Below are 15,503 nucleotides of genomic sequence, written 5' to 3'. Positions count from 1 at the left end.
GATTTCCTTTAACGGGTTTCAAAAGTGAGTTCTAGGGCAGATTCGTCTAAAGAAACAGGGCTTGTCCCAAAGCCAACTCATAACAGGCTCCCTGACCCACGGAATAAAGATAGATTTCCTTGCTTGCGAGATCAAAAACTCAAGTGCCATCCGTTTCCTATTTGATTTCAGAACAGCGGAATATCATCACCCGTGGTTCACTTGAGCATGAATAGAGTTCGGTCTCCTTATGAATTCAAGTTGGTAAAGAAGTGGACTTCGGAGCTTTCGCTACAACCCCTCCAAGGCGGGAAACTGTCTCATTTGACACTAGCACTTAAATAAAGAAAGGTAGGAAGGGCTCCCTCCCTCTAATGAAATGGGCTTCTTTAAATTATGCAATACGTTCACTAGTCTCGGATCTTTAGAAAAAGGAACCAATCCTATTTCGGCACTCTTTAGAGGCTATCGCTCGTTTACCGCAGATCTCTATCCCACAGCTGGCTAATAAAATCGCCTTGGCAATGTGTCAAGTCCTTTCAGTCAGAGTTCAACTCTTCAGCGAAAGTGAAAAATCTCCGGTCTTCCATCCGCGGAGGTAGCCATGGACTCCATAGTATATGTTGGTAGCTAGCGTACAAGCTTGATGTGAGGGGGGGGGGGTTGTTACCTATTCTATTCCCTTGCTTGGATAAAAACACCCATCTTTCCGTACGAAAGACACGCAACTAGAGCAACTTGATATTACGTATGTAGACCTGGCCTCCCTCAATAATAGCTGGCTCACCCGATTGACGATTTTCAAAGATCTACGCCAAGCGCCTCGAAGCGGGGATCCACTTTTTACTACTTTAGAAAGTGAGAAGCCTTTGGCTTGATTTCTTCTATGGCTTCTTTATGTTTACCCACGCCGCGGCTATTCAATAAAAGGATTGGTAGTTAGTTGCCTCACCCTATTGGTTGTTGGTTTTCTTTCTCCTCTGCGTTCATGAAAAGCTAGTATGCTCGCGGAAATCGTCTAAAGGAAACTACTCGCTAACTCGCTAACAAGACGGACTTCTTCCTCTGGCTCTGCCAGGCTATGCTGCTCGCCTAAATCGGTATCAATAACTTATATCGTACTTCGACCTCTCATTGGAATGATAAGTTGGCTACGACGAACTAATAAGTTTCTCTTCTTGTCACCTTCTTTAAGCCTTTCCTTCTGCTTCCATCGAGAAATATATATAGATAAGCTTGGAGAAGCGATTAAGGTGTTTCCACTCTTAGGTTGTTCAATATGCGAAGACCGTGTCCTACACCAGTGATACGAAAAGCAAGCATTCTTCTCCAGCTGACGTACCGACGCCTCACTACTACTTAATTAGTGAAAGATACGTTGGGATGTTTTCAATTCTCCATCAAGAGGCAGGCAACTATCTCTTTTCACACTAGACTTCGGATTGCCTTCCTACTGGTTTTCTTCTCGGTCTCCCCAACTAGGGGAAACCTCAAAGCAAACAACAGAGCAACACCTATATTTTTTCTTTAAGCACTGAACATCCGGATCCCCTTCCGACTTGCTTTTCCGGGCACTGGTCTTTCTAACAACTGGAACTCGTCTCCCTTTTCCTGATTCGCATCTTCTTCGGCTTTTGCTACGGTCTTTCCTTCAGTCAGTCCTTCCTTCAATATTTTTGCCTGCGGATCTCTCTCTTCAAAACATATATATCTTTCGGCGCCAGTCTTTCCTGCCTTACCTTAACCCCGCTTTCACGTGGCGAATCGGTATGAGGTTTCAGTGATCACTTTACGGCATTCTTTAAGCTTTCTTGGTCACCGGACAGAGTGAGAACTGCTCAACTTGCTTTCTTTCCCTAGCACACACTTAGTAGATAGTAGGCACAGGTCCGCTAAGAGCTCATCGAACTTGACTTGTAGAGTGAGACCTGTGCTCGATATGGTTCATTTCAGTGCTCTTTCTCTCGGTATCGTTCACCACATGCCTGTGATCGATCTCTCTCAAGCTAGGTTTGGTATCGGTATCGGTGAAGTCCGTCATTGAATTGAAGTGGTAGAGTGGTAAGTGGGCGTACGGTCTATGGATTTCCTATCAGTGGCATTAGTTCCTTTTCATTCTCTAGATAGATGGGCAGAACACGCTTCTCTTTATATTCTATTCTAGAAAGGATCAATTAGATTCTCATCTCCTATTTGTTTGAGCCATTCATTATAGTGGTGGTGCCGGGAAGGCTGCTTAGCACTCTAGTCCTTTTGACTAAGGAATTGTAGCATGGGCAGGCAATCTCTTCGATTGATTCCCCTCCAGGAATTACTTGAATTAATTAGCCGGCCCACGGAGTGAAATATCGAACTTAACCTATAAATAACTAGTATCTCAAAAACCAAATAAAAGGCTTTCTTTTAAGCTTGTTAATGGAATTCCACAGGAGTCAAGCGCTAGCAAAGAAGAATTGGAAATCAGTCGCTTCCCTTCTGGACTCAAGTCAGCAGAAGAGTGAACTTCATATTAATAGGTAAATCCTACATCAAGCGTAAAGGAAGTACACTTTTTTTGATTCGGCACTTAATAACTCGTACTTGACGTTGGTTTCGGTTCGATCAACTATCCTTTTTGAAGCGGATAGTTCACAGTGCTCATTCTCAAAAAAAGCGGAAAAGCCATGATGTTTCCACTCCATTTTCATTATGAAGATGTATTACGTCAGGATCTGTTGCTCAAACTGAATCACGCCAATGTTATGGAAGTTCCTGGATTGTTTGAAATAAGATTAGTACCAAAAGCTGCCTCTGATTTCAGAATCCAATTTGGGAAATTGGCTATGGAGATTTTGTGCGGTCAGAGATTCATACAGACACAAAGGGGCCCCTATTTTCAAGCAGGAAAGTCGTTTCGATCCAATCCATTCTTGGGGTCCGAAAAAGACACTGGATATGTCAGTGACTTTGCACGACAAAGCGTTCTCCGAGGGCATGGAATGTACCATTTTTTGGTCAGAATCTTTACAGTAATGTCTATGTTGGATTCTCCGGTCGAAATACGGGAAAACTCCATCAAATTCTTTATGGAAACGGAGTTTTGTGAATTCTCCCCGGAACTGGAAGATCATTTCGAGATCTTCGAGCATATTCGAGGGTTCAATGTGACTATTGTCACTTCGGCCAATACAAAAGATGAGACTTTACTACTGTGGAGCGGCTTTTTGCTAAAAGATGAGGGGGAAACTAAGTAAGATGCCGGAGAAGCGACGAAATATACGAGATCACAAACGTAGATTGCTCGCGGCTAAATATGAATTGAGACGAAAGCTTTCTAATTTTGTAACCCAATCTTCCGTATGATATGCGGGACAAACATCGTTATAAGTTGTCCAAGTTGCCAAGAAAGAGTTCAATGGCACGAGTAAGAAACCGAGGTATTTTCACGGGTCGCCCTCGTTCCGCAGTTGAGTTCTTTCACATTTATCGTATCATTTTTCGTGGATTAGCATCTCGAGGTTCTCTGATGGGCATAAAGAAATCGTCTTGGTAGCAACCACCAAACCAATAGAACAAAGGTTAGCTCTGCAGCTAGTCCACAAGCAAGGGTTGTAGGTCCATTACCGTCTGGCTCCCGACCGAAACTAACGGAGTCATCCCAACTCTCGGATCGGAGATGCTAACGGGACAGGAATCGAAGTGGGGGACCTCTCTACCGCACCTGTCTCCCCAGACATAGACTACGTAAAGGGTAGTACTCTTGGAAAGAGAGAAGATCACCGCGTGAACAAAATCCAAAGTAACGAATGTCACTCCCGAGGGATCGACCACTATCATACATGAAATTTTGCATAGAATGATTGTTCATGTTCACGCCGGAGTGCTGAGGTTGTTCCCACCATTGAAGTCAGAGTCTGGGTGTGTTTTTCTTACTAATACGGAGAGGGTTCCGAATGATAAAGACCAATCAAAAACTTCTTCGTTTCGTTGGTAGAACCCACGCCAACTCTTTTCTCTAAATAATAGAGAGATCTTTTGATAGTCTCACTTCTATCAATGCAATGAAAGAACTATCCCTTCCTATTTGTTTGTCCTAATGAGACAAAAAAGAGCCTCCTTCTTTACCACTTTAGGGGATGGGGGTGAAGGGGGGTTTACATACAACCGGGGCAAAGTGGTTTATGATTGAATCTCAGAGGCATTCTTATCGTTTGGTAGATCCAAGTCCATGGCCTATTTCAGGTTCACTCGGAGCTTTGGCAACCACCGTAGGAGGTGTGATGTACATGCACTCATTTCAAGGGGGTGCAACACTTCTCAGTTTGGGCCTAATATTTATCCTTTATACCATGTTCGTATGGTGGCGGGATGTTCTACGTGAATCCACGTTGGAAGGGCATCATACAAAAGCTGTACAATTAGGACCTCGATATGGTTCTATTCTCTTCATAGTCTCGGAGGTTATGTTCCTTTTTGCTTTTTTTGGGCTTCTTCTCATTCTTCTTTGGCACCTACGGTAGAGATCAGAGGTATTTGGCCCCCAAAAGGGATTGGGGTTTTAGATCCTTGGGAAATCCCTCTTCTTAATACCCCTATTCTCCCTTCATCCGGAGCTGCCGTAACTTGGGCTCATCATGCTATACTCGCGGGGAAGGAAAAACGAGCAGTTTACGCTTTAGTAGCAACCGTTTCACTGGCTCTAGTATCCACTGGCTTTCAAGGAATGGAATATTACCAAGGACCCTCCACTATTTCGGATAGTATTTATGGTTCTACCTTTTTCTTAGCAACTGGCTTTCATGGTTTTCATGTGATTATAGGTACTCTTTTCTTGATCGTATGTGGTATTCGCCAATATCTTGGTCATCTGACCAAGAAGCTTCACGTTGGCTTTGAAGCAGCTGCATGGTACTGGCATTTTGTAGACGTGGTTCGGTTATTCCCATTTGTCTCTATCTATTGGTGGGGAGGTATATGAAAGAAGGGAACGCATAAGTGGATTGAGGAATAAAAGCTCGAAGACAAAGAGAACTTCTCCGGGTACTCAAGATATTGTGTTTGGAGAGGTGTAGATTTTAGATTCCAGCCGAGCCAGACCCAGGAAGAATACGAAGTCCAATTTCCTCAACCGCGCACACGGATAAGATGCGAGACAGTTTCTGAGGGATAGAAGTCTTGATCGGGCCAAGCCGGCATAACAGTTAGTAGTTCGCATTACTTTCTCTTCCGAAGTGCGCACATTCGAGTTCAGTATGGATGCACTGAGCGCTTAAGACCACTCGCTGGATGATATGGTCAATCATACTCCAGAGTGGGCACAACATAACAATAACATTCTATCTTTAGATTCGAGATGTATTGATCGAGACGTGCCTCACTCTAGTGAGGATTTGAGCTCCCCGATAGACGTAGGGCCCGCTCGGTACGCTGTCATTGTTTAGGGGGGTTCTTAATTCTAGCATGAAAGTCCGAGTTGGAGGAATGATATTGGGCTTGAGAAGTGAGCAAGGAACCTGACATAACATTCCTATGGTTCCTCTGTCCCGGTCTTGCACCACTCTCATATCCATCAATCAATTTCATAGATAGTTACTATGGTTGTTTCTTCCTCCATTCACTAAAGCAAATGGAGCCTTTCCCTCCTCGAGTCAGCAAGCCAACTCGAGCGTTTTACCCTCGTGTCACTAGCGCAACACGAGCCATTCAAAAAAAAGTCTTGGAACTGTGAAGAGAAATCTATCTCTATACAAACTCTTTATGTTCTTGATATTGATTGAGTTACGAGAATGAAGAAGCGTAGCACACCTTTTCTCTCAATTCAAGTTTCCATTCAATAAGTGCATCAAGTATTTCGTATAGAAAGAAAAGGAACCACTTCTCTTCTCTTAAGTATATGAAAAATAGCTTTTTGGTCCCTTTCATCCAGAGGTTAGGACATCGTCTTTTCATGTCGAAGACATGGGTTCGATTCCCGTAAGGGATAGGTACTTATTCCCGGCCGGCGGTATCAAGAACCCGGATAGTCAGTAGGAAACTCCAATCTGCAAGCGGAACAACGAGTTTAGAAGGCACGTTCTTGAAAGAGCAGGCTGACTATGAAACTCATATAAGGCTCGCGATCGGGTGCATTGTTGACTCGGGGGCGGTTCCATAGGCGGCTACTCTAAGACGAATCAAGTTGGGCTATATATTATGGCAAGTTGACCCTACTTTCCATTTCGTAGATAGAACAGTTCTAGTAGAAGGTTAACCCGGCCTTCCTAAGAGTACTAGGTTAAAGGGGAGACCTCTAAAGCCCAGAAAGAACTATCCTATCCCTTTAGGAATCCAAAAGCGCCGTATTTGTGGATCACTGACGGCTATACCCAATGAGCAAAGTAGAAAGAGCCTAGGAAAATGCATCTTCTCCCTATTCAGTTAGCAGTTGTCCATCGACTAGTCTTACTTACCGCACCGCCCGGCGAAAAGGGATTTCTCAGTGATAGACCCACGAGAGCGTGTGTGCTAGTGACAAAAGAAGTGCGAGACGATCTGGGAAGTGAGGGATGCCCTTCCTGGGTATCACGAGCGGCGAGGCAGGTACGGCTGGAGGAAAAGCAAGGCAACAAGGTGCTAGGTTTAAGCAAGTATTGTCCGTCCGATCATTGGAATCGGCTTAGCCGAAAAAGGCAGATCTGGTTTCACTAGTAGGAAGAACACCCTTCTAAGGTGAAGGTATTCCATTTCTAAGAAGGAAGTTCTATATATTCGAACTAGAGAGAAGCTCTAAAATGGAAATCGAAAAGGAACCCCTTGTCCGTCCAGGTACTCACCCCGCCGGAACTCGCAATCAAACATAGGGTTGGAAAACTAGGAAGGCACAGAAAAGAAGGCAATTGCGAAGGTGAGCAAGGTATTTTTGAATTTCCTCAAATTGATGAATCAATGAAGTAGTTGAATTGAAGTAAATGTGCCTACGAAAGAAGAGTTTTCGATATGGATATGAGAACAGGAAGAAAGCAAGCATATATTACTATTGCATTGGAAACGAACACCGTCAAACAAAGATAGCTGTTGAGGAGGAAGATCTGGATAGGGAGCCGGTTACGAATAAACCTAGGACTAGGAAACCCCGAACTACGAATGGAAACACTATTTCAAGCAGGGGTAAACGGATCTGGTTAGGAAGCCGGAGATGGAAGAGAGGGTGTCGTGTCGGATCTTCAATCGGGGCAAACAACGGATGCTCGGGATAAAGCTGGACTTCGATTGGTTTTTGATGGATATGAGCTTTCCCTGAATAAGGATCAAAATATGCTTCCTAAAACAGCATGCGCAATGGTGGGCCGAGTACATAGCATAGCGTATATCAAGTATCCAACGCCTTCCGAATAAGGAATGGAAGCCGACTTAATAAAACTACATCTTGCTGATGTAGGTGTAGACAGGTATTCTAAAAGGAGTGACAATATTGGGTGTAAGGATTCTTCTATGCAAACATTGACCACTCGTATGGTAGCCTCACAACCATCTACAAGGGAGACTTCCACCTCAACCTGAAGTTCACCCACGTGGAGCCTTTACTAGTCGGAGTGGTAAGACTACAACCGATCCTCTTCCCCAATGCCAGCGTTGTATGTACCACCTGCCTTCTACCCTAGCCGGCCCAATACCTTCTCCGCAGGGACCTCAACAGTCCACTACTTCTGCTGCACAGCCTAGTTCTTCTACACCAGCAGCTATTGCTCCTAATGATCCATCATCAATCTGCTTCACCTGTCAACCCGAAGCTGCCATTTCCAGAACGGTTTGTGAAGTCAACTGAAGACAAGCAGATTGCAAAGTTTCTGGATATGATGACAGATATGCAGATTACCACCCCCATCCTTGATGGTGTCTTACAGGTGCCGATGTATACACAGTTCTTTAAGGACCAGCTCACAAAGAAGCGAAACATTAACGAGCCAGAACTGGTTACTCTTACTAAGGAATGTAGTGCACTCGTTCAAATAAGCTACCTCTCAACTTAGATGAGCCTACCAGTTTCAGTATTCCATGCTTGATAGGAAGTCAAACTTTCCATGCTTTATGTGGTCTTGGGTCTACTGTGATTCCCTTCATTGTCTACGAGCCACTACCATTGGGTGATGTACGGCCGACTAGCATCACTCTCCACCTTGCTGATCAGGATCCGGCAGACATTTTGGGTGATATCCCTGCGATAGTTGGTAACTTCGCATTTCCAGTTGATTTTGTTGTCTTGGAGATGTAGGATAAGAGCTTTCCTATTTTTTTTGGGGAGACCTTTTCTAGCTACTGCAGGGGCTGTCATCGATGTGAAAGATGCTAAGCTCACGCTTCAATTTGGTGAGGAGAAAGTCTCATTTGACATTAGGTATATCTTCCAACTCACCTTCCTCACTGTCCAGACCATAGTAAGCAATATGAAACGAGTCACTTAAGCCCTAGTAAAAGGCTACTCTTTGAATCCCCTCTTTAAGGCATATAAAATTAGTAATCTTCCTGAGCTAGCTTAAGCATATCTCGAGCGAGTGAGTTTCCCTCCATCAAGTTCTAAGCGATCAAATAAGGTCCTTGCTCTCGAGCCAATGACAATACCAATAGAGAGGGTCTAAACGAAGGATTCAAAGGAGGTTACCGGTTAAGGGCAAATGCAATCTCTGAGCCAGTTGGAGAAAAAAGGTAATCAAAGAAAGTTTCAGTTGGACTTTCCCTGCCAACCCTACCCAAATTTCATACCCTGCGGTTTTCATTCCTCTATTGATATTTCGTTCCTCGAATCGAGACTTTCTTTGTCGAGGATCTCTGGTTTAGGGTACTCCATCGAGTTTAAGTTTCTTCTTCTAATGGCTGTGTCCGTCTAAGGTGGCTATTTGAGCGATTTAAGTATCGCGGTTGTCTTGAGCTCTGGATTGATGGACGGAAACCCGGGGCTGGGTTCGATTTCAACTCGGAGATAGCCGGGTCTATAGTAATAGCCGCTTTGTGAACAACATCGGATGACATAGCCAGGGTAGCCGCAATAGAGCAATTATGCCTTAAGCCCAAAACTCTTCCTTCTAGGGATCAGATCAACCTAAAGCACCATCAGTTGTGGATGAATCCACAAAGTCTTTCTACTTAGCTCATCAAGCGAAGTAGCTATCAACGGCTTTAGCATGACAACTAGAACATCAAGCCATGGTAAACTGCCAAAGCTTCTGCTGTAGTGTAGCACCAGGGTTCAACCTTCTCCTTGCCGAGTTGCATCGCCCGCATCATGTTCAATTGGAAAGTCTGGCAAAGGCGCTTCCAACTCCTGGTTCAGGGTCTGAGGTTACCAAACAAAGATGAATCCTGCGCAATCAGAGATTAAGCCATAAGATCCCACCCAGAAACTGGAAGAGTCGGGGGCACCTACCGAAGGAGTCTTCCCTCCATCGATTCAATGACAAAATAGCTCTATTGAGAGGGCCTTTGACAACCCTCTTGAATGTGGCTCGCTCCTAGTTTTTCTTCCCCCGCCTGTTCTATCTAGGCTGGTGGCTATACCAGATTTCGTGTCTGATCGAACTTGAAACTAGCCCATTGAGCTTCTTGGATTCCAAACCAGAAAGAAGGATCACACACAAGAAAATAGAGTTGGAATGAAAGATGGGGTAAAGATGAACTTTATTCTCCTAGCTGCTCTCCATCCAGCAAGTTACTCTCTTTCAAAAGATGACAACTCAAGATTACCAATCAAAACCAACGCTTTTTCTTCTCCTATAGCTTCATCATTACATCTTTCACTAGTTGTTGGATGTGAGTGATGAGATCGATCCATGGAATTTTTACCTCACTCACATACTTTGGAAGATGAAGAAATTCTCTTGAATTTACTTATGGGCTGGCTCTACATGTGGTCAGATGGGTTCCCCTCTTCAGTCATTTGGTACCTCTCCAATGCTTCCTCCTATTCCTATTGATCAGATCAAAGCCAAACCTATCTAGTCTTGCACGTTGTCACCCACCGCTCTTGCCAAAAACAAAGAAATTCTATCTTGGGAACTAAAAAAGAATCGGAATGGGAAGTATTTATTTCTTGATTCTCCAGCTAGCATCCTTACTTCCTTCTTCAATGGAAATTCTATGTTTTGGCTTGGTATAAACAAAAAAATGAGAAATTCTCCTATTTGTAGAAAAGTCTTCTTTTGGTTAAATCTGGAGAACCCAGTCGAAACTCTGATTCATGTTTGTGGATTTTAATAGCTCTCCTATCTACCCGGAAATGATCTTCTACCTTTACTGTCTGTGTTCTTTACATATCTTTTGATTGTTTTTCAAATCATTGTGTCGTTACAAATTCAGTGGTTGCACCCTTGTGAGCAAGTTGTTGCCGGATTGGATAGGAGAAGTGAAACAAAGCTACGAAGGATCAAAATTAGCTGAAGAAGTTAAGAAGAGCATTAGTGAAGCGAGAGGAGGACAAGATGGTTGGGAAGAGGAGGAAGGGGTATTAAGGAAAAAAGGGAGGCTTTATGTGGGGACCGCTAGAAATGCAAGAGCCAGGATAGCGCAAGAACTGCATGGGACAGCTACCGGAGGCCATTCAGGTACACTAGCTTCCTATAAGAGAACTAATAGGAACTTTGTCTGGCCAGGAATGGATGCCTCTCTTGAGGACAGACTGTGACGGTAAAGCAACAACATCAACTCGCAATGGCCCTCGTGCCATGAGACATGGATTTTAGTCGACGTAGATTGGATCGAAAGATCGCACTTCCGCTCTTCTCCTATCGGACTAGTCACTTCCCACTCTCCTCAAGTGAACAGTTTAGCCACTATCCTCCCATATACTCTGCTTTTTCATTGCTTATGAACTGGAACTTGTTGGTGCATGGATTTCACGTTTCAGCAGCACTTTGGTTTGTGCATGGTTGTGAAAAGAAGGCTTTCTATACACTTATATGAACTTCATTGGCGAAAGAAAGAGAAGCTTGCCTTGATAAAGCACAGCCTTCCGCACTCCAATAGGCATATATTGTTACAAGGTTATGCCCAAAGGTCTCAAAAATGCCGGTGCTACATATCAACGCGCCATGACTAAGATCTTCGATGAGATAATACATAAGATTGTCGAGTGCTATGTAGATGATCTCGTTGTAAAGGCGGTATCCTATGAAGAACATCTTCAACATCTCAGAATCGTATTCGACCTCCTAAGGCAACATGCATTCAAGTTAAACCCGTTGAAGTGCGCCTTCATGGTCTCGTCAGGCAAATTCCTAGGGTTTGTCATTCGACATCGGGGAATAGAAATCGACCAGAGTAAAATCAAGGCCATACTCGAAATGCCTCCTCCTCAAAACCTTAAGGAGCTGCGTTCGCTTCAAGGGCACCTGGCATACATCAGGCGATTCATAGCCAATTTTGCAAGAAGAATCCAACCTTTTACAAGAAAAACCAAAAAAGACATTCCATTCTTTTGGGATGAAAACTGCCAACAAGCCCTAGATGGCATCAAAAGCTATCTCCTCAATCCGCCAGTCCTGGCTGCGCCGATACCAGGGAAGGAGCTTATACTCTACACCACGGCCTTGGATGAATCTCTTGGGGCTCTATTGGAACAAGAAAATGAAAACGGGAAAGAGAATGCCCTCTATTACCTCAGTCGTGTGCTCGTAGGAGCTGAACATGCGTACTCTCCTATCGAAAAACATTGCCTTGCACTGGTGTTCGCTGTCAAGAAGCTACGGCACTACATGATAGCACATCGGGTCACCCTCATCTCCAAAGTTCACCCACATAAATATCTCATGACAAGACCAATGCTTATAGGAAGATTGGCAAGATGGGGCCATCATCCTTACCGAGTTCGACATTGTGGATGCGCCGCAGAAGGCCATTAGAGGGCAAGCGATGGCGGATTTCCTAGCAGCACATCATACATATTTCTACAGTAAATAAAATATTTCCATGGATGGGATTGCACGTAGTCCATTCCACCTTTATCTATCTAGGTTATCCTTCTTTCTTAACAAAGCAGAATGTGATGATCGATCCCTCTATTATGGGATTTATGTTTATACCAAAGCCTCTACTTTAGATATTTACGCTGATGAAGGAAAGCCTTGTTAAAGACTACGACTTTGGACTTCCTTTTTCGTACTCTTCTTTCATCCTCCTTACCAGAACGCTTTTCCTGGTTCAGAAGAATAAGATACTTAAATTGTGGCTTACATATGGAAAATGCCTTCGTCTTGAAGCTACCAATGTACATCACGGTGAAATCATTGTCAATTAATTGTTAGATTCCCCATATCACCCATAGCCACCCAAATCTTTTTTTTGCCTCAAACTCTGCTGCCCTATCACTCCTCGATAAGTGTACTTACTCAGGTTGTGCACTTGGCTGAGCGAGATCTTCCCCTTTAGCATGAGAACCGCCTACCTACGCTAACGTAACTAATGCAGATGGCGGAAGTTAGTAGTCCTCCTATGCCAACATGAACACAAACGAAATTGTCGAATTTCGTATAGAAAGAAAAGGAACCACTTCTATTCTCTTTTCTTAAGTATAAGAGGGATAAGTACTTATTCCTCGCCGGCGGTATCATTGCTGCTCCCCGCCTAATGCGGATCATTGTGCAATGCTTATGCGAAATCTCAATCCAAAACTTATTCGTTTCGTTGGAAAAACCAACGCCAATCTAAAACTAAGTCTTCCTTTCAAAAGTGAGCGAGCAGAGCTGAAAAAGATGGAGTTACCTGGAGATGAGATTTCTTTCTACGGATATGAAGGATAGAAATATGCTATTTGCTGCTATTACAACGAATCAACCAATTCGTAGTAAGTGTTCCCGTCTTCCCGATCTACATGATTTTTTCCCAACCAACATCTCTCAGAACTTTGCTATAACGCCAAACTTGGATATAACGCCAACGCCTGAGCGAATTGCCGGCGTCACAATAGTTTTACAAATAGAAGAGTATTTGGGCCAAAATGAGTCCGAACAGGGAGCAGTCAATTTAGCTAGAACAGTATTGGGAGCCCGCCACCGAAATGGCGAAACTTGGCAGGGCATATTAGAGGATATTCGGGCGGGTGGTGGTATGGATAATTTTATCCAGAATCTGCCTGGTGCCTACCTGGAATCCCCATTGGATCAATTTGCCATTATCCCAATAATTGATCTTCATGTGGGCAACTTTTATTTATCATTTACAAATGAAGTCTTGTATATGCTGCTCACTGTCGTTTTGGTCGTTTTTCTTTTTTTTGTTGTTACGAAAAAGGGAGGTGGAAAGTCAGTGCCAAATGCATGGCAATCCTTGGTCGAGCTTATTTATGATTTCGTGCTGAACATGGTAAACGAACAAATAGGTGGTCTTTCCGGAAATGTGAAACAAAAGTTTTTCCCTCGCATCTCGGTCACTTTTACTTTTTCGTTATGTCGTAATCCCCAGGGTATGATACCCTTTAGCTTCACAGTGACAAGTCATTTTCTCATTACTTTGGCTCTTTCATTTTCCATTTTTATAGGCATTACGATCGTTGGATTTCAAAGACATGGGCTTCATTTTTTTAGCTTCTTATTACCTGCGGGAGTCCCACTGCCGTTAGCACCTTTCTTAGTACTCCTTGAGCTAATCTCTTATTGTTTTCGTGCATTAAGCTTAGGAATACGTTTATTTGCTAATATGATGGCCGGTCATAGTTTAGTAAAGATTTTAAGTGGGTTTTTGGACTATGCTATTTCTGAATAATATTTTCTATTTCATAGGAGATCTTGGTCCCTTATTTATAGTTCTAGCATTAACCGGTCTGGAAATAGGTGTAGCTATATCACAAGCTCATGTTTCTACGATCTCAATTTGTATTTACTTGAATGATGCTACAAATCTCCATCAAAATGAGTCATTTCATAATTGAATAAAAACGAGGAGTTGAAGATTCTAGGGGCCTACAGCTGCGCTTTTGCAGCACTGAACATGGTTCCGGGTACTCAAGATATTGTGTTTGGAGAGGTGTAGATAGATAGGACGTAGTCTTGCTCGATCAGTACCCACAAGCAAGGGCTTGCGCTTCCCGCGCGAAAGAAAGCAAAATATACAGATTGAGATAATAACGGACTTGAAGCTTCTCAATTGATCCAAAGATACTATACTGGTTTATTTGGTTATCTGAACTTGGTTGACAGTACCCGGATTCTCCTTTTCTGATTGACTTGCGACATTGGAAAGTCAAGATGGTACCCGGCCTATCGACATTGGCGACATTGGGAAGTCAAGATATTGGGTTTGTTTTACAAAGAAAGGTGAAAGCCGAAAGCCTTACGCATTGCTTTAAGAAAGTGAAGAGATGGGCGCCCTATTCTCTGTGGTCTGTGACGTTCTGTCAGCTATTGCCCGTGCTCAGTTCCAGATTTCTTCCATCAGTAGTCGGTATCTTCCATTTCAAATGCTAGTGAACATCACTTCTTCTAATATGCAATTCCCGAATGGGAGCAGACTTGAAACCCTTCTTTTCCTAGCATTTCAGCCCAGGCGGCTTCCCTCTATATTAATAAGTTCTTTCGAGCAATCACTGATGTAGGTAGGGCTGGTGCGAGAAGAGATTGTCTTATGCCAGAAAAGAGGTGCTCCATGTCGAAGGCAGAAAAGACGTGCTTATCAAATCGGTGGTCCAAGCTCTACCAACCCGGGACTCTAACAACACTGGTCTATAGGGCTTAAGCTAGGGAAGGGGTATAGAATGGTACTTTCCATTTCTCAGGAATCCATAGAGAGAAGATCCTCCAGCTGCGGGTACAAGGCAGTTACACTTATTTCAGCAAAAACTATTAGGAATGATGTTGATGGCAGATGCTTGCACTATTCACTTAAGGCTGGGTTGGCTTCTCAGTTAAGAAGAAGCAAACAGTTCGGCCTGATTGAAAACTAGCGTTTCTTGTCCTTGCATCTTGCGAAAAAACGGAGTAAAAAAGAACAAGAGCATGAGTTGGGTCTGTGATTCCTGTTCGAGAAGCGGTTCCAACATCTGCCTTCAGGGTCTTGGTTAGCCGGAACTAGAAATGCCGGGACTATGGGGAAGGATCCCTCGAGCGAGATGGCTAAGCGTGTACGACGAATTCTGTCTATCTGAAGATCTGAGAAAGGCGCTGATTACAGCTCTGTCCTTGGATGGACCATAGGCCTGATGCTAGGAGAGTGTAGTTCGAGCATTCTATTGTGTGCTCGATCCGTGATACGCAAAGCAATCTCCTGTTTACTATTGATCTACTTCCCTCTAGCATCACTCATCCTTACGGCACTAGTCCATCCATCCCTCGACCGAAGAGAGTCTTTCTCCTCACGGAACTAGGGTTTGGTTTCATAGACAAGACTTTCGAGCGCGACGTTGCGCACATCCTCTTGCTTGGTATCTTTTCTAGTGTACATCACATTCATTTTCCTTTCCATTCATTTTCCTTTCATGAAGATATGATAATCTTCGTGGCATCAACCTCATATAGGAGCTGCCAGTAGTACTTTCGCGGGATTTTAAAGCAGGCAAACTTATGATGCGAGTCTAGTTAGAATAG

At 43.7% G+C, this 15,503-nt stretch overlaps 1 protein-coding gene and 2 pseudogenes across 1 annotated transcript; all 3 read left to right on the top strand.

The window, feature by feature from the left end:
- Window positions 1-2,627: 2,627 nt before the first annotated feature.
- On the top strand, window positions 2,628-4,092 carry LOC123145022 (60S ribosomal protein L5, mitochondrial-like). The gene has a single exon (XM_044564318.1). It carries the CDS (start codon window positions 2,643-2,645, stop codon window positions 3,210-3,212), a length of 570 nt encoding a protein of 189 aa, XP_044420253.1. The 5' UTR covers window positions 2,628-2,642; the 3' UTR covers window positions 3,213-4,092.
- On the top strand, window positions 3,607-4,951 carry LOC123145013 (cytochrome c oxidase subunit 3-like; annotated as a pseudogene).
- A 7,659-nt stretch (window positions 4,952-12,610) lies between these two features.
- Window positions 12,611-13,860, top strand: LOC123145003 (ATP synthase subunit a-like; annotated as a pseudogene).
- Window positions 13,861-15,503: the final 1,643 nt, after the last annotated feature.

Source organism: Triticum aestivum, chromosome 1B, assembly GCF_018294505.1.
Source record: "Triticum aestivum cultivar Chinese Spring chromosome 1B, IWGSC CS RefSeq v2.1, whole genome shotgun sequence".
In the NCBI taxonomy this organism is placed as follows: Eukaryota; Viridiplantae; Streptophyta; class Magnoliopsida; order Poales; family Poaceae; genus Triticum; species Triticum aestivum.
The sequence above is the reverse complement of the archived record's forward strand: the minus strand, read 5'-3'. Positions and strand labels throughout refer to the sequence as shown.

Excerpts from the sequence above, each read along its gene's own strand:
- LOC123145022 (XM_044564318.1), top strand. The coding sequence starts at position 2,643 with ATGATGTTTCCACTCCATTTTCATTATGAAGATGTATTACGTCAGGAT.